General features: G+C 32.0%; 2 protein-coding genes across 4 annotated transcripts in view; one reads left to right on the top strand and one right to left on the bottom strand.

Annotated features, from left to right (window-relative positions):
• Positions 1-8,582, bottom strand: part of LOC111058229 (formin-2) — a 53,325-nt gene extending 44,743 nt beyond the window's left edge. For 2 of the 3 annotated variants that reach the window (XM_039428857.1, XM_039428858.1), the window contains exons 1-2: positions 8,431-8,582; positions 3,503-4,427 (exon numbers count right to left, since the gene is read on the bottom strand). In XM_039428857.1, coding sequence (XP_039284791.1) covers positions 3,503-4,427; positions 8,431-8,469 — 964 coding nt within the window. In that variant the 5' untranslated portion in view covers positions 8,470-8,582. Of the gene's footprint in view, positions 1-3,502; positions 4,446-8,430 lie in introns of all 3 variants that reach the window. The other variant, XM_039428859.1, reaches the window with a different exon arrangement.
• Positions 8,583-13,941: 5,359 nt separating this feature from the next.
• Positions 13,942-18,699, top strand: part of LOC111064632 (thyrostimulin alpha-2 subunit) — a 91,877-nt gene continuing 87,119 nt past the window's right edge. The window contains exon 1 of the mRNA XM_039428856.1: positions 13,942-14,104. The gene's annotated coding sequence lies outside the window, so the exon portion shown is untranslated. The remainder of the gene's footprint in view (positions 14,105-18,699) is intronic.

Below are 18,699 nucleotides of genomic sequence, written 5' to 3'. Positions count from 1 at the left end.
AAGAATAAAATCATGAATCAATATTTTTGTTAATGGTGACATTTAAAATACCAACTTCAACTGTCGGATATTGTAACAAGGTCCACACCAAAGTATTGGATAGTTTTAATACAGATTGATGCAAAGAGGAATAGGCTATGGTCTTCATCTCTAATGATAGTTTTTTAATATTGGTCCAGCTATTATCAGTATTGATTAATTGATATCAATAAAAAAGTAATTTCCCATTTATAGAACATAATTGTTATTCAACAATATTGAGAAAATTATTCATTGGAGTAATTCAGTGGACATCAATTATTATTAAATAACTACAAATTTTTATTGACTTTTATGTTATTGAGTCATTGGATTAGTATTTTTCCAAGGTAAATAGGGATAACTGGATGGATAATTATTTATTTCGAAACACCAGGCAACTGAAAAGTCAAAAGCAAAGTATTAATCTGTAGTTGGTCTGTAACATTATTATGGAGAAGATCTAATACCTCGTAGAGGTAGACATGTTTTGCCTTCTCGAGAACCCTTCTTGTGTATAAATGTGCATTGCGTTCTCGGGAAATTTTGTAGCTTTCTGTGCATTTTTATCAAGATTATATTAATGGATAATGTCTCAGTGATGGATGTTTATTGTTTATAGATAAATTAAATGTAGTGGAATTGAATTATTTTATTAGTCAGATTAATCTTTGAATTGACTGCTATTTCTAATCCCAATTTTTGTATGTTGGGGAAAATTTAAAAATCGAATTTCAATACTTGGGTTATTCAATTTATCAGAAACTGACATTGGACTCTTCCAATAATTTTATATGGACAAATACTGGGAATAAACCGGGTTCATAGAGGTCACTGAGAAATGTCAATAGTCTGTAGGGGGTTAGGGGTGAAATTGTTTGATCGATGTAATTGCCGTTTGCCGATCTCCGGGTTGTGGGAGTTGTGGATGCAAAATAGTGCATTCCAGCGCGGAGGGAAAATAAAATTCTCCGTCGACTGAACTGTCCGGTTGCGGTTGGCAGGAGTGCTCAGTATTCAGGTAACTGACCCTACAACTTTTGAAGGCAACTGTACCCACCTGTTTCCTGCACCGGAACAGTATCATCCGTCTCAACCAAAACACAATTTTTACTATGTTGCTATCATGAGATTCAGGACCGACTGTCAGAATTAGTTATAGATGGATTCGGAGCTCGGAACGTTGGAGAAATTCAACTCAAGAAATAAGGAATCGAATTCAATAAACAATGATAGCCAGGGGATGAGTCAAAAAAACATAAAACATACACAAAAATTTGATGAAATGAAGGAATACTGACAGCTTGATGTGAATCACAATCTACCAAAACTCTCACATCAATTCAACTGTCATTGTTGAATGAGGGTGAAGCCGGCCGGAAAAACAACAAATAAAACTAGCCCTACTAAACAAAAACATCTATAGGCTACGTACGATTGCATTCAAGTGCATTGCCGTACTTCCTCTGGGATATCGTAGTACCCTCATTAAAGTTTGTTGTTTGTTTCCATTGATTGATGATAAAATATTGGTCGGATAATGATTTAAAATGATTGGATTAGAGAATAATATCGTATTCTGAATGACAGTATCATGAAAATTAATAAGAGAGATTCAATTGAACGTAATTATTATAAATGTATGCAAAGGTATACGAATAAAATTTTGGATAATACTTTACATGCCAAGAAAGAGGTCTTGTTGATAAGACTAGTGATAGCCTATGTATCAAGATAGATACGTTTGGAAACACTTTAAAAATCAATTATTTTATGAAAGAAAAATTACATTATTTTGTACAGAAGAGTTTAATTCTCTCAATTATATACCTACTTTTCAATGTTACCTGTATGTATCCCAATGTGATGAGAAATGATTTTATCAAGTTAAAGCTTGCCTTTTTCTTACACGTAGGCTGGGTGAAAAAATGCTATCCTAAAATTGATTATTCAAATAATCACTTCGGTTCAACTAAAATTGGAATCCTGATTTTAAATAGCTTCACACCACACTTCTTCAAATCACATCATTCATATGCCAAATTATCATAAAAGATGAAACCTTGCTCTATTCATCATCATATCTATCATGAAACCTATGACAGTAAATTCTCGCACTGTATCATTTCAAGATATGGATTGCTCTACACTACAGAAGAATGGAATGAGCCGGTGAATCTATTGCTTATGAAAACCTGTTATCCTAGCCACTATTTCATGAATATTTCATTCTCTAAACAACGTCAAACAACACCAATATCAAGGCCCCATGATTTCTACATGACTCCTCTCTTGTCAAGTCGATGAATATTTCAGAGGAGAGGCTTTTCACATTTACACTTTCCACATCACAGGGAAAGCTATATTTCGAGTATTCAATTATTATGAACTCACAATTGATTGATAAATATTGAGTTTATTGAGTGAAAATTATAGTACATTCGGGGTACATATTGATTTTGAAACTTTAATCATTACCATGTCATCATGGGAAAAGCTTACGATTCAGTTCAATATTATAATACTTGAGGAGGCAACTAGAATCAAAAATAGCTTCGAATGACAAATCATGTCACTTACGTTTTTATGAACAAAAAATACCAATTCATTATTTAATTGATGTGAACTTTATAATCTTTCTAGACTTATACCAAAATAACTTGATTATGGAATAGTAAATTATTCAATTTGATGAATAATGTGAATTAATTTAAATTCCCTCTGAATTTTACAAGGTAGAACGAATAATTTTGAAATTGATTTAAATTGATCTAAACTACAACAGAACTAATTATATCCTCAAACATTTCCTTTTTTATAGTTCATGTGCAGGATATAAATGTATAATATATTGTGTTACTTTTATTGAAGATGAGATAAGTTATGCTAAGCTACTAAGTACAGTATTTTAGGTACCTATACAAAATATACATCTCAAAGTTTAACTTACTGCTTCATACAATAGTTTCGTATGTGATTTATTTATTTATGCGATTTGTGGTTTACTTCAATCTTGAGATTAAGTTAATCTATTTTTGAATTTCAGTTAATGTAACTCATTAAACTCAATTTTGTTATTGCAAGCCTACACGTGGATTTAGTCTCATGAGGAATACATTTGAAATTATACAGTTTTGTAATATTATTGTGAGTTTTTGTGCATATGAAATTTGATTTAACCTGTATTTGATCTGGACTGTGAATAGAATAAATTGGAAATGGGACAGTTTTGGACATTAGCCTGGTAGTGTATTTTCTAATGTTGAATATTTGTACACAATGTAAGTTAATAAATAAATTGAATGTAAATAAAAATATAAATCTGAGTATGGTACCCTCTTATTGATATTCAAAAGTAGCGCTAAAGATAAAAGATAAATTGAATGGTATGGGCAAGATCATGTTGTGCCTTTCCCAAAGTTGAATAGGCATATTTCTACACAATGTTATACATAAATTAGTTATTTGATTGATTGGTACTTACAGTGGTGTGCAGTATTAAGACACTGTTCGCTGAGCTTGGACGGCTGCAGTTCGACCTTGCGATGTTTGACAAGTGTGAACGAGGAGCCTCCCGACGTCGAGTGCGGACGTCGGCCGACGGTCGGTGTAAGCTCGTCGTCGCTGTCCATCTTCAGGGTCACCGAGTCATCCTCGTCGGCCAGAGACTCGCGGCTGACGGCGAAGTCTTCGGTTTTGGTGGGTGATGAAGGGTGAGGACCAGGCGACGCGGTGGCGTGAGGACACACTTGACCACACTCCTTACCGTCGCTGTAGTCACTACCGCAGAGCGGCGTCAGGAGCGGATCGGTGAACACTGACTCCTCGCTGCTCGTGTTGGAGTCAGCCGGTGCGACCGGCGAGGATGCGTGATCCTCGGAGGAAGGTCCCGCCTGTTGGTGATCCTCGCTGTCATGGAGCGTGCTCGTCCTCTGCTGCTGCAGTTCTTTGGCATGTCGCCACGAGTCGGTGGTCACGATCGCTTCACCAGCTGTTCCCACACTAAGGTCACCGACACTGCTGCCAACCTGCTCTTTTCCCTTCTTTATTCCCTGGTGCTTGAACAGTTCTCTCACGGGCGACTTCTTGCCTTTCGCTTTCGTTTGGCCTCCTTTTCCGGCCGCCTTCTTCCCCTCCGAGCCCTGCAGATTCCCCATGTCTAACACAACAGGTTCAACCCTCCAATACAAGAAATCACTGAAACTACAGTTCACATCCTCCTGCCAGTATCCTGGTGCATCACTGAAACTACAGCTCACATCATTGTCACAGTATCCTGGTGCACGACGGTCTTCCTGATCCTCGTCACCCGGAGACGACGCTCCTCGTTGACGACGCCCGGGGCCATTTTGCAAGGGTGGGGCGCATGCGTCGATGTCTGTCTCCAGCCGGTGCCGCCACCGCTTCTCCTGAAATCAATAACAACCCTGCGCACTTGCAATCAATTACAATCGCTGGCGCCAAAATTCAACCATTGACTTCCATTGACAACCATTGAATCTTGATATGTAAGAAAAAGTTGACATAAACAACTGAAAAGAGACCTTTTTTATCAGAAAAATTGTGAATGAATATTTTATTTAATGATCAGAATGTACAATGCGAGAGTGTATTGCATTTACAGTGTACTTTCAATCAATTTCAACCAGTGTCCTATCATTTTTACCATAGTCAAAGCGATCAACTTGACAGAATACTATAATATGAACGGAGGAAGTAGGCCTTCTCTTCATCAGAAAATTGTTATTCTTGAATGAATATTTTATATAATAATCGGAAATGTACAATAAATTCATAAGTTTATTGCAGTATACTCGTATTGGCCAATGTTTAGCCGAATATTGTTATTGAGATTTTGAGTTGAACCATAGACAAAGCACATAATTTCCATGCGTATGGTTCAACTCAGTTAAAAACAAACAGTCGATTCTTAGTCATCATTTGGAAAATTGTGATTTTACTTGAATGATGTTACCCCATTCCGTCAGAGTTCCTAATAAAAAATCGATGGGTCTACACATTAGTTCTGAATCTCCAAATTATTCTACTCCATCAGTTCTCTCAGAATCCTATTATATTAAGCGAACAATTCCTGTATATTTGTTTATAATTTTATATCCGGTTATTTGGTTATCTGGTTATATGACTATGTTCAACGGATCTTGAAAACGGCTCTAACGATTTTTCACGAAATTTGGAATATAGTAGGTTTATGATATAAAAATTCGATTGCACTATGTCTCATCCCTAGGAAATCTCGCTGAGGGACATGAAAAGGATAATTCATCCTTGGAAAAACAGATGATAATTTCGTCGTCTCTCGATAACAGAAGATGCGTGTGCCTGTGTGGGAGCGAGACAGAATTATTATTTCCAGTTCTTATATCATATCAATCAGCGAGAAATGTTATCGAGCTAGACAATTTAATCGACTTGATCAACATAATCTGATTTATTGTCATGACATGATAATCCTCCTAAACTAGAGTATATCATAATTTTCAAAGTTGATCATTATTTGACAATTTTATTTTGAGTGATTAGTGAGTGTTATTTTGTTATTCAATTTGGTTTGTAAATAATCTAAATTAGAACTTTTTGTTTTCAAATGTTTGAACAGAAAATTGAACATGAATTCAAGCGTATGGAACATAACCTACTTTCTGGACTATTTATGGTGTATAAATCAAAATCCGGGAAGAAACAGTTTTGGGCTGTGCCTGTTAGTCCTTCGCCAATCATTTTAAAGGATTGTGTTCGGTTTATCAAAAGTCGATGAATAAAAATAACGAGCGAAGCTCGGTGCCCCGATATTTATTGTGAAGAGCAAAATAAATGTTTGAAGATACTGGCACATTTTGGAGAAGGGTTCAATTTTCAAATATGTTATCTTCAAAATGTCATCATGCCCATTATGGATTCAAATTACATATGTCACATTCTTTATAGAAATATACCCGCCTACATGAAGCAAATAGAACCCCTTAGCCTTAACATATACAAACGATTTTTAAATATGTGGTTATTTGAAACCGGCAGGGATGTCGCTGATCAGCTCATCTACTCCTCTTACCGATTTTGATACGATGTATATATTTTTCTTGTATTCATCATCATGTATATGAATTAGATAAACATCTTATCTATCATCATCATATATATGAAAGTATATATTATATCATCAATATATTGCTCATAATTTATCATTGTTCAAGTTCTAAATTTTATTTTGTGTGCCATGTTAAAGCTATATACCATAATAGTTATATTGTACTACTTCAATTCAAAACATATACTTTCTCCACTACATTTAACCAACTTTTATTTTTCAAATTATACTGTATTGTAAATATTTATAATTTTCTTTTTAGTATCAATTGTTTTTCATTAGAACTCTTTCCCCACACACAGACTTGTCTATGTGGGGAAAATTCACAAGTATTTATATTATTTATACATGTGTACTGTATTTGTAATGATTTCTGTGAATAAACTCAATTTGAATTTGAATTTGAAAATGAATGCACATTTTAGAGATGTATAACGATTTTTTTATCGGTTTCAATGGGACAATCGAATCAAACATTCTGTAGCTTCAAATTAACGCAAAATTAAAATTAAATTTGATAATTAGTGGCGGGTTTGCCCATCTAGCGGCAGGAGTGAGAAGCTGATGTATTTTCGTTTCTTGCAATAACCGGTAGGTGGCAGGAGACGCCTGATTCTTCCATTTCCACAGAGAGGTCCACGTTATTATGGCAGTATAGAGAAAGATAGGAGAAAGCATTGCCGATTCTCAGCCTTGCCACTGCCTTCCATAAAGGATATCTAATCACTGATGTAATATTAACTGTTCATACTTGTTTGAAATCATAAATAGTATTTTATTCGTCAAGAGAATATATTTTAAATGATTAAAAAAATAATAATGGATTTTAATAATTGAGATTGAATAATTTGCCACTGCCTTCTATGGATGATAGCTGATACCGGTACATCTGATGCAATATATTAACTGTTCATACATATTTGAAATCATAAATTGTATTTTATTCGTAAAGAAAATATACATTCCAATGATTGAATAATGGATTTTCATAATAATTGAGATTGAATAATTTGTTAATTAATAATATATTTCTACATTGTTAAAAACCGATCTGGCAACGTTGCGGAGGTAGAAAAAGCAACACAGCCATATTATAACGTGGACCTCACTATGCAAAAAATGTTTCATTTTTAAAGGCTACTATCTCCCGATAGTAGCTTCGTTACGATGATGACTATCTTCCAAAGTCCACTTTAGGTGACTATGGATTTGATAAAAAGACTATCAAGAACAAAAAGTCAAGGAGTAAGATAATGTTACAGTAACTATTAGTAAAACTAGAGGGCTCTATATCTAGTTGTTCCAATAATATTATGATAAACATTCCAATACTAGATTGGCATTCCAAATTTACTCCATCAAAATTTCATTTTATCCAATCATCTTATCATTCAAGTAGGTAAAATTGAATTAAAATACATTATAAAAAGGTAAGTCTACTTCAAATTACCTATATAACAATTATTAGAAATATAAAATTATTCATTCAACAACTATCCTGAATATGGTTTATTTCATTAATTTCTTGAATTAGACAGTGATTTCACTGATTTTGATTACAGTACCATTTTTTCCTAGCAAACAATTAATGTACCTATAAATTAATTTATCAGATATTTTAGTAGCTATCATTGAACTTTTCATAAAATTCAAGTCCCAAGTTGAGTGCTGATGATGGGATGATTTTTATAATGTCATACAACCAAAATAAATAAAGAAAATAATAGGTTAAATTCTATTTTAATCATTTTAGCAAAATATTTCAAATTGATTGGCGATTGAACTTGCTTATTCAATTGGAGTGGAATTGGAATTTTGATTTTATTAAACATCTTAAAATGTAAGAATTTGATTAGAAGTTACAATACACTATATGGATTGGTGTTAAAACGGGTATTGTTAAAAAGATGACTCACGGCACACAAATATAATCAGAAACTTACTAAGCCCTAAATGAATTCACTATTCAGCCACTTCAAATAATCACTAGTTGAAATAAATACAAGTAGACTAGTATAATACAAGTAGACTACTCACACATACAATACCTTATCAGAATATAAATCAGCATACTCTCATAGAATCAACACTAGCTAAAAATCATCTATAATTTTCTTTTTATGTGCTTATAAATATTATAAATGAGTTCGATATGGTACTGTTCCTACAATTACCTACTATAAATCACTTCAATCTAAGTAATGAGGGAATGAGTGAAAGATACGCAAGGATAATATTTAGAGCACCGATAGTGAGAAACTGCATGAATTTCATCGTAATAAACACAATACAACATAACTAACCTCATTTGATGAATTCACTGTGGTAGAAATGCGTTTCATGAAATAATAACAACACGGACTAACATAGCCTCTAAACTGACAGAAACATCAACAATAACTATTAATTGTTTGCTTCTTGGATTCTATTTTGAAAATAGTTATCTTTCTCAGCCAGATAAATCTTGAAGCTAATCGGCTGATTGCTGTAAATCAACTTGGCCTTTCCGTGAAATAGAATGAGGCTGCTGTTATCAGTAAGCGAGAATAATTATTATTTTCAATTGACATTTTCTTGCTTTCATTGTAGTACGGTAGCCATTTCTTAATAGCCACTTGTAAGCCTATGCAGAGATGTGAAGAACAATGAACCGTTTTAGAAGATATGAAGTATGAATGAAGCTGGGAATCGAGTACCTATTGGACAAAGCAAATTAATAAAATTTTCTACTATGAATAAGAAAACTAACTGAAATAATAATAATAATATGTACAGTCCAACCCGACTTTTAAACTTTTTGAACAACTTGAATGATACATTGAAAACTCATATTGACTTACAATAGGCTACTAATAATAATTCCAAAATTTGTTCTCTCCCATCATCATTTTGATGATGTACCTATAGTATCAATCAATAAAGAATGAAATAAAATTGATTATTGAAAAGACAATAATTAAATGTACGGTAGTCAATTAAAATATTACTTGTGTTATGTTACACACATTTTAGATTCTATTTTCTCACCAGGAAAACATCCTAGCAGGACTCAATTAATATTCAGCTTATTTATCAATATTTACAATTAACATATTTTTTATAAACTATCAATGTATGACTGCTGCTAAATTTACAATAAAATAAATTAACATTATTGTCTCCTAACAACAATAATTCGAAAATCATTTTTGGATTTTTATTATTAAAACTTCAAAACATATTAATAATGTATAATACAGTATAATAGATAATAATAATGTGTACAATTTTAAAATCATCTTACAAATAATGAACCAAAAATATCATGGAATAATTTAATAAAATAAACTTTTGAGAAAGGAAATAAAACTTTTGTGGGAGGGACTTTTAATTATTAATGCTGATGTCCTGATACTTGTTTGTACTTCATACTTGTGAAGAAATGTGCACATTATCGAGCCATAACAGAGACTACCTACCAAAATAATTATTCTATCTATCACCCTCATAATTATCATACTAATAATTGTATTTTTTCATCCAGTATTAATACTTTGTTTCCACTTGAAAATCAATTTCAATCGATTTGTCAGTGAGAAGATTAACAATAACAGATTTATTACCGTAATGCTTATCAACTGGTTTGTATTTGTAACAAAATATTCCAGGAATAGTTTTGCATTTTAGATAGTAAATTAGTGAATCACATCTTAGATATGATAAGATAGGATGAGATAATATAGGTATTTGATATTCCCTTATTGATATTCAACATAAAATTTCCACAAGAAACAGTTGAATTTTGCCATAAAAAACATGAAATAAATACGGTTAATACAAAACAGGGACTGTACACAAAATATGTCTTAACAACATTACAAGTAATAAGATAATTTATGAATAAAAATATGCCTCTATCTTATATCACAGAAATCAGTTATACTATAATGAGCTTCTGAAGCAAGGAAGTTGTATAATTTCTTCTTGAATATTTCCTTATTAGTTACAGATTGCAGCTTGATTGGTAGGTTATCATGAAGCTTTGCACCAATGTAAGAAGGCATCTTCTCATTATAGTCGTAGAATCAAAATATTATACCACTTGAATTATCACTATTATACAAACTATTAAGGTTGAATAATCATTATTGAATAACTAAATATACTTCAAATCAAATCAATTTACAAAATAATACAGTACAGTTACAGTACATTTATACCCTTACGTTATGAGAGACTCACATGTAGGCTTAAGCCTGTGTTTGTGAGGGCCTGGCGTGATTCGCTGAATTTAAAATCGATAATCTAAATTATGAAAATTAATATTATATTGAACTATATTAGTTTAACTTGGTGACTTAGTTATAGAAATGAAAAATAAAGATTAAGGTACCCTTTTTTAAATTGTTGTACAATTCAAAAAAGGGTACTTGGATTTTTATTTTTTATTTCTATTTAAGAGTTGCCCTAACGAAAAAAGATACTCAGCTACGGTATTTGTGTTTATTTTATGCAGATAATGGTTTAGTGAACCAAAGCTTGTCACCTGTTAAAATATTCCAGTAAGCTATATATTCGTTTCTAAATAACATTATGTTTTAAAACAACAAAGTTTGTTAAAATCTTCTAGTTCAACTCTCATCAAAGACTTTCAGTAAAATATGATAATTATTCATTTCAATAATACTTTGCCTCAAACTCAAATCATTTTGATTGAGAATATTACAAATTACATCTGAATGAATTATGAGCACTTAGATCCTTCAAAGTGGCATACATTTTGGAAGTTGTGTTGTTTTATCTTGTTATTGCACACACCATTCTCCATCAGCCTCTGCTCTGACGTAATACTCCCAAAGCAGTTAGTCTCCGATGCGACATTAATGTTGTTTCGTCTGACTTTAATTGTTCTGTCGCTTCCCTCAGGGCTTTTCTGCACCCTTCCTACTTCGATGGTTGAAGGGCTGAAACAAGTCGTCGACGTCTTAATGTAGGTGTTAATCGTTCCAGTTATTTTTATCGTTGTAGGTGTCGTGAGTCTGTCTTGTGTCGTCGCTGTGCTAGCTCTGTAATGGCACTCATAATTGCAGTTGGCAGTCTCCTTATCGTGTGCCATTATTTCGGGCGGCGGCGAATCTTTCTGCTACGACAAATAATTGCTAGAATTATGGACTTAGTCTGGACGCCGTCCTTGGCTGCAACTATGATGTACAAATTATAAACTCAGCGCTCATGTTTAATCAATTCATTCGTAAATCAGAACATTCACAGGGTCCAAAAATAAAGTCCAATCTGGCTATGTACAGTACTACTTCCCCATATTTTGCTCTTTGTGCACTGACTGTGCTAAGAATACGGTAACAATTTTGAATATATTGGATTGAACAATATTGAACCATACTCATGTATTTCACTATCCATGACGAACTGCAAGTAATAATAATTCTTCAATGTTGTTTTCCATCACGAACTGCTTATTATTAAATCACTTTTTGCTATTAGAAAAACGACTAGCAGTCAGATATTTTACAATAAATGAATTAATCACTCACTGTGACAACGAGATCTTTCGGTAGGTTCGCCATCTTATTGTAAAATTGAAAAAGTGAGTGATTAATTCATTTATTGTAAAATATCTGACTGCTAGTCGTTTTTTCTAATAGCAAAAAGTGATTTTATAATAATCCGTTTTTTAACTATTGTCAACGACACTACAGTCTAATTTAGAGTGATCTAAAAATTAGTACAGTCCAGTTTAGACTGTAGTGTCGATGAAAATAGTTCAAAAACGGATTAATAATGAACTATCAAATCTTTTAGAAACAAACTTAAAAATGCATTCAGGTATGGGATCAACAGGCGTTATAGCCCAAAACTTTTCCCGATTCAATATCACTAAGCTCTTCATAAGTAAAATGAGAACAAAGTTAATGAAAAATTAAAAATGAGTACAAATATAAAATGAAATAATAGGAAATATAAAGGATATTGAAGAGTAATTGAAAAATAACTAAAGAGTACAAATAAGTATCAACAGAGTAATTAAAAAATAATTAAAGAGTACAAATAAGTACCAAAATAAGAAATAATACACAATATAATTTAGTAATGAATATGAGAGTATAATAAACCAGCATTTTGTTACACTGGAAGCAACACAGTGAAGAGGAAAAATACTAATGACAATTAGCATTTGAACAAATGCAATTTCTGATTTATTTCCATCTGTAGACTGATATCATTGCAAAAATTGTAGAAATTATTTTTAACATGGGCTAGTGTTCCATTAACATTCCAAATCAGTAGCTTTGTGATTCCTGAAACATAATAAACACATGAATAAGGCATATTATAGTGAGAAATGAACACCTAAATATTATTATTTTAACGTTTTCGAATTAATTTTCACAGTTTCATGAAATGAATCTTCAATTTTGAAATCCTCCCACAATCAATTGAGAAGTGATGTAGGCCTATTTCCATCTATTGTCAAATGAGCAATCCAGCTCTGATGAACAATAATTGGATTGAATGTAAATAATGTTTCAGAATCTATTATTGTTGGGAATAGAGAACGATTTATGAATTTGAAATGATGCAATTATTTAAACTTGTTGAAAACTTCTTTAGAAGTCGAGGTACTGTTCCTCACTATCCAGAAAAAATTATGCATATGGTATTTTAATAATATTGTTTTTGTGGTATGGGTAGTAGGAGTAAAATAGAAAATATTTAAGAGATAAAATACCTTTACTGCCTGCCCCTAATATGGCTTGATTTTTTAGTAATGAAATATTATAATTTTTACAGATAAAGTGGATGAATTCTTAGTTTCACTTTAAAAATTTTATTAAAAGTTTTATTTTCACAAACAGAAAATCGTTTGTTAGTAAATAGAATATTTTACCTAAATTGTTCTGCTTCTTGGAATTTTTAAAAACAGTATACCAAAAATGAGTTGAAGTTTGAAAAAAATTGTTTCTTGACTTTACCCTCCATGAAGACCTATATGATTTTTTCTTCTATTATTACATAATTTTGAAAATTTTTGGAATATCTCAAATAAATAAACTAATAGTCAATCAATAAACAATGGTAAACTAATACCTATGAATTTTCATCCAATAATATATTGATGTTTGCATTACCTTCACATTTTAAAAAGGTTCAAATTATAGTATTTGAAATAGAATTAGTACCGTATTTGAAATAGAATTAAAAACTAAATGTGGCTTTATGAACTATCATCCTCCACGTTGAATTATTCAAAACTTTCAACTGAAAAATTTAGGCTAATAGATTGAATAGGCTAAAATAAATTGTTGTGAATATCAACTTATCCTTAACAAATATTATTATTGAAATGAAACAAAAATCATCAGTACTGTTTGAAATATAGAATATAAAATGGGTAGCTTACTGATTAATTTTATTTCATTTCAAAAGAAATAGTTGTATTTTATTTCAGAACTTTCCACCAAGTGCACTTCTTTGTAGAAATCTCATTTTTGTATACATTATCCATCCAGCCTACACTCTTCTCAACACAATATCATTTATTGTGCATTTCATTTCATAATGCATCAATTGCGTTCAGGAAGAGCGTTAAGTGGTTTTGTCGATTTTTTGTGGATTTCCTTCTTCCACCACACATACACACAATCCTTCTTAATTTCCTGTCAAATTTCTTGTTGAACGTGGGTGTTGTACTGTACTTCCGTGGGCCCACAATCCCTACTTTGCCGTTAGCGCGGGAAATCTGCGAGAGGGTGCATGCGGGGATGATTTCTGGCTCCGCCCCATGAGAAGCTGCAACCCCCGGCCGCCCCTGCGTCTTGCCAGAGTTGTCACTGAATCGCACACTTATAAAACGACTGTTTCATAAACGGCCGGTCGGATCAGCGGATCTCGCCAAGTTTCCACACGTATTATTCACACGAAATCTACTGCACTTGGATCGTTAACTGTATAGATTGATTGTCAGCAGCCACACTTAACGTGAGTTTTATATTTCAAGAATAAATTGTAACATATTTCTTATTTCAATAAACCATATTTATGTCATTCTTCTCGGATACTTATAGGAATTTAATTTGTTGATTTCTTATGTTGAAATTGATCAAATGAAACTAGATGAATGATGAAATATTTTCAATGTTGGAATGACAAAATTGAACTCTGGATAAAATATTGAAAAAACTGTTACAAGTGATAAACAAACTATGCCGGTTGGAAACATCACAGTTGGCAATCATATGATTCGCCACATACTCATTCTTAGGGCCTAAATCTAGTACTCACCCTATTGTATGTGTATAGTTTCTTACACTGTTGCATGATTATAATGGTTTGTTCCACAATATAATACTTTCATTCCCAGTTACTATATTATGTGTTTTGGTCTTCGATCTTTGAGAGAAATAGTTTGATAAGTTGAATTTGAATTGAAAAAGAATCACAGAGAGTCCTTTTGCATTCATTCTTCTTGTGAGTTGGAGAAACGTGTAGCCTACTGGGAAAACTGAGAAATTGAGAACATTTGATTGAATGAATGATTACTATTGTATTGGACTCAAATATTTTTTGGAGCTTCATTGCATATAGTATTTAGTTATGGTGTAGCCTAAATGATATGGAGGCCATAAAATTATGTGTTTCTATCGTAATGATAATAAAAACTATTCTGAACTTATTGAAAGTTACTTAAACAAGGTTCTAGGAATCTAATTTTCATATGAAAATCTTCTTGTAAGTCATTCAACAGGTTAAAATTGTTTATTTCCTCCAAACAGCTTAATAATATTATATTTTTACAATATTAAAACAATGATTAGTCCAGAATTTTATTACTCACTTATAATACTAAATATTGATTATCATTTTTATCATCATTAAAATATTAGAATTTGACGGCCCATCTCCCAACAAGTAGAATGTTCTCATGGAATAATAATTCTAAAAAGTCTAATTCCATTATAGATCTATTTTTGAATCTACCTTAAGGAAGGGCTCTTGTCAATACATAGAATGTAGATATTTTGCTCATTAATACCTTTTTTTGAAAACTCTTCAGTAGAAATTAGCCATTTTGTCTATCGTTCCTTAGTGCTCCTAATTCCATCTCCATACATGTGCCAAGCTTTTCAATTTCAAGACAAGCATCAAGTTTCAAATACTTTTTTGATCCACTTTATTCGATTCGAGTATTCGAAGGAAGTCGTACAATTAGTAATTTATTCAATACATTTCAGTCGTTATGTAGCTCAAAAAACAATAATTCAATCAATAAACGGAGAACCCTGCATTATCTATGAATGATTCTCAGGAACTTTCCTAGCCGAGCCAAGCACGCTTTTGCTGTATGTCAACCAGTAACAGAGACCAATGATAATAATCGTTGAACCAGCTACTAGAATAGTAATGTTTACAAACGACTGCTTGGATAAGATCGTTCTCAAGAATTGTTTATAGTCCTAGTCTTAGAGTTTCAAGTTCAATATTAATACTTTCAAAATGCTCTATCATTTTTCACAATGTACATAATTTTTGAACATCGATCATTGCTCAGTTCTTTCATCTCATTTCGTTTAATGTTACCTCTCATCAACTTAAATTATAAAATTCAAGTATCCATATTTTATACTGATAATAACAAGTATATACCAAGTATATAACAAGTACATACAAGTATTATACTAATACCATAGAAAAAGGATAAGCATAAGCCTATTTTTTTGTCTCTGCTAATACTGAGTATTTCTTGAAAGATGAGCCTTAAATAATATGTAGGTACTATACTATACAATATTTTTTCATGAAGTTCATTCTAGAGGAGCCTCAAATATATATTTGAGTATAGTATATACTATACTTCAAGAATAGCAGAGTACCGTATGTCATATTTCTTCAAATTATTGGAGAATTATGTAAAAAAGAATTTGACTGTTGACTATTGAGCATTAATATAATCCAATTTTGTGATATTTAAGCACCGATTAAAACAACATCTTCTCCAATAATAGTGTAACACTCTCATTAGGATACTTTTTCAGTAGGCTATCTCTATCTGTGATACATACTTTTTATTATCTCTTGTCTGCAGTTTTTTTGATAAATTTTTGTGAGGGTGGTAGTGGTAGGTAGGCTTACGCATGGGTGATAATGGACTTGCTCACGTGCTTCTCAAAGAAAGTGGAAAGACATGCGAGTAGTCTACTTGGCCGTCCTACGTTTTTACTTCCCTTCTATCCTGTTTTATGCTCTCATGTTTTTAGATTCCATCCGCTATTATTGCTGGCGTTACGCGTTCTTCCACTTCCTGCTTGAAGACATTAAAAGTAGATATTCGATTCTGATCTCAAAAGATTTAAAAACTGAATACTGTATCGTACGACTGAATATTGTGAATCCAAAGAGATTATATTAAGGAGTTGATAAAACTTATGATAATGAATTGGAATACAATTTATTATTTATTTATTTTTATTTAATATTAGTATGGTATAGATTACATAAGCATTTCTCTTATTCTCATTCTCTCCATAAATGACAGTTGACTTGATAACTAACATAATATTAACGTTCCGGTAATGCAGCCTATCGTAGGTAATATTGTAATCTACTGCGGCATTGAATAAGATATTACTAACTCATTTGCTGATAAATTTCAAAGAGAATGTGTTGTCTTGATCAATTTCAATGAAATTCAGTTAAAAGAAGGAATCAATTCCTTGAACAGGGACTATAAATTCAAAAAAGTTGACCGCCATTAGTGTTAAATGATTACTGAGAGAAACTTGTACGTCATCGAATCTGATGAACTGATTTAATATTATTTGTTGCTTTTATCCTCTATCATTCATCTGCTACGAACTGTACTAATTTCTATCCAAATTTGGGAATGGAACAGTTTTAGGCTTTAAGCCTGATGTTCCTTTCCGAATCATTGAAATATTAATAGTAAAGAATATGATATTGTATAGTCTATCAATGTATAAATAGACTGTGTACGCCAAAATAGATCATTTATTTAAAATTGAAAAACTCAAATTATCAACACTTTGTTTGAATGTTTCACTCAAGCATTTTTGATGAAAATATCACTTCAGTATAGAAAATCTGAATTCTGGTGATTATGAACATAATAATAAGAAGGCGATTTCAAATAATTTATTATTTTTGAACTCTACTTGTGATAGATTTATTGTGAAACCTACTTGTGAAAAAATTGGAATTTAGTCTACTTGCTTCTGTGTAGGCTACTGTCTACAATATTGATTTCTTATTCACATGTGAGAGAAAAATAGATGAAATATTGAATAACTAATATAACTTCTCTTCGTCAAATAAGATAGAAAAGCTTCTTGTGATGAATGCATCGGAAATTCGAACATAGTATCTCGGAGAGATCAAGCATCAATACCCACATCTTGAATATTTGATTAATTTATTCCTAGTGACCTGAATTGAATTCGAGATAACAATGAATAGAAGCGCTGAGAGTTTTGCTGAAATTTGCAGAGTGATCATGAATAAAAAGTTCATGAAGATCATTTCCATTGGCAAGAGATGGTTGGTGTGGTTAAACTTTCAAAATTTGCAAGTGGCACTGTATTCACGTTATATCCACTATGAGATACGCGTTGCCATAGAGAAAAGATGGCGCAAGAAAGCACTTATGCTATTTTATGAGACACTATCATTGAAATAATATCCATCTATCAATGCAAATCTTTTGTTTCTATATATTGTATTGAACATGAGTTATATGTTGCATTGCGTTTCTATGTTATATTCTCTCTTCTTCGATTTATAGTGCATCATAACCTTCTTCATCATCACCCTCCATCCTCTTGAAAGGAAAGGAAAGGAGGAAGTGAACAGGTAGATAGCATCAATTTCTCGAATACGGTCGAATAATTAGACATATATATTCTTACTACAATCCTCAACTCCTCTTCAATTTCTCCGATGTATTTCTATAATTTCACCAATATTGGTATTAATAATTTGAAATAGAAACAATAGAGCTCACCCATCTTGTTCTTCCTAAAAACCTATTTAGTAAACATTGAATAAAATCTCTCAATACACCGTAGTTGAATTGAGAGAGTCCCATTAATGATTTAAAAACTTGAATGAAATTCACGAAGGGAACTGGCGTCTTGACTTTCAAGAAGTTTTTTGTTGAGAAGTTGTGTAAAATCAGATTGCAATCAAAGTTTAGTAAATTTGCCGTGGGCGGTTCGTTGATTTTAAAGAATTCAGATAAATATGCTGTTAACCCCTCTATTAGGAATTCATCATTAATGTCTGATGAATAATTCAAATTCCATCAAAATTAATTTCTTGAGACGATAAAATATTCTAGTTGGACCATTTTGTAGAATTTCTGTTCGTTGAATAAACTTTATTTTTTCTAATTTGAATATAGTATAATGTCATGTTTCATATTATTAAGGCTCGGTTGCAGAAAAGCCTGTTAAGTTTTAATCATGATTGGAATCCTCGAGAACCATAAGAGAAGGTTTCTCTGAGAAAAGGGCCTCTCTCAATGGCTCTCGTGGCATTTAATCAGGATTAAAAGTTAACAG

This window comes from Nilaparvata lugens, chromosome 5 (genome assembly GCF_014356525.2).
Source record: "Nilaparvata lugens isolate BPH chromosome 5, ASM1435652v1, whole genome shotgun sequence".
In the NCBI taxonomy this organism is placed as follows: domain Eukaryota; kingdom Metazoa; phylum Arthropoda; class Insecta; order Hemiptera; family Delphacidae; genus Nilaparvata; species Nilaparvata lugens.
This window is presented reverse-complemented; position numbering and strand designations above follow the sequence as displayed.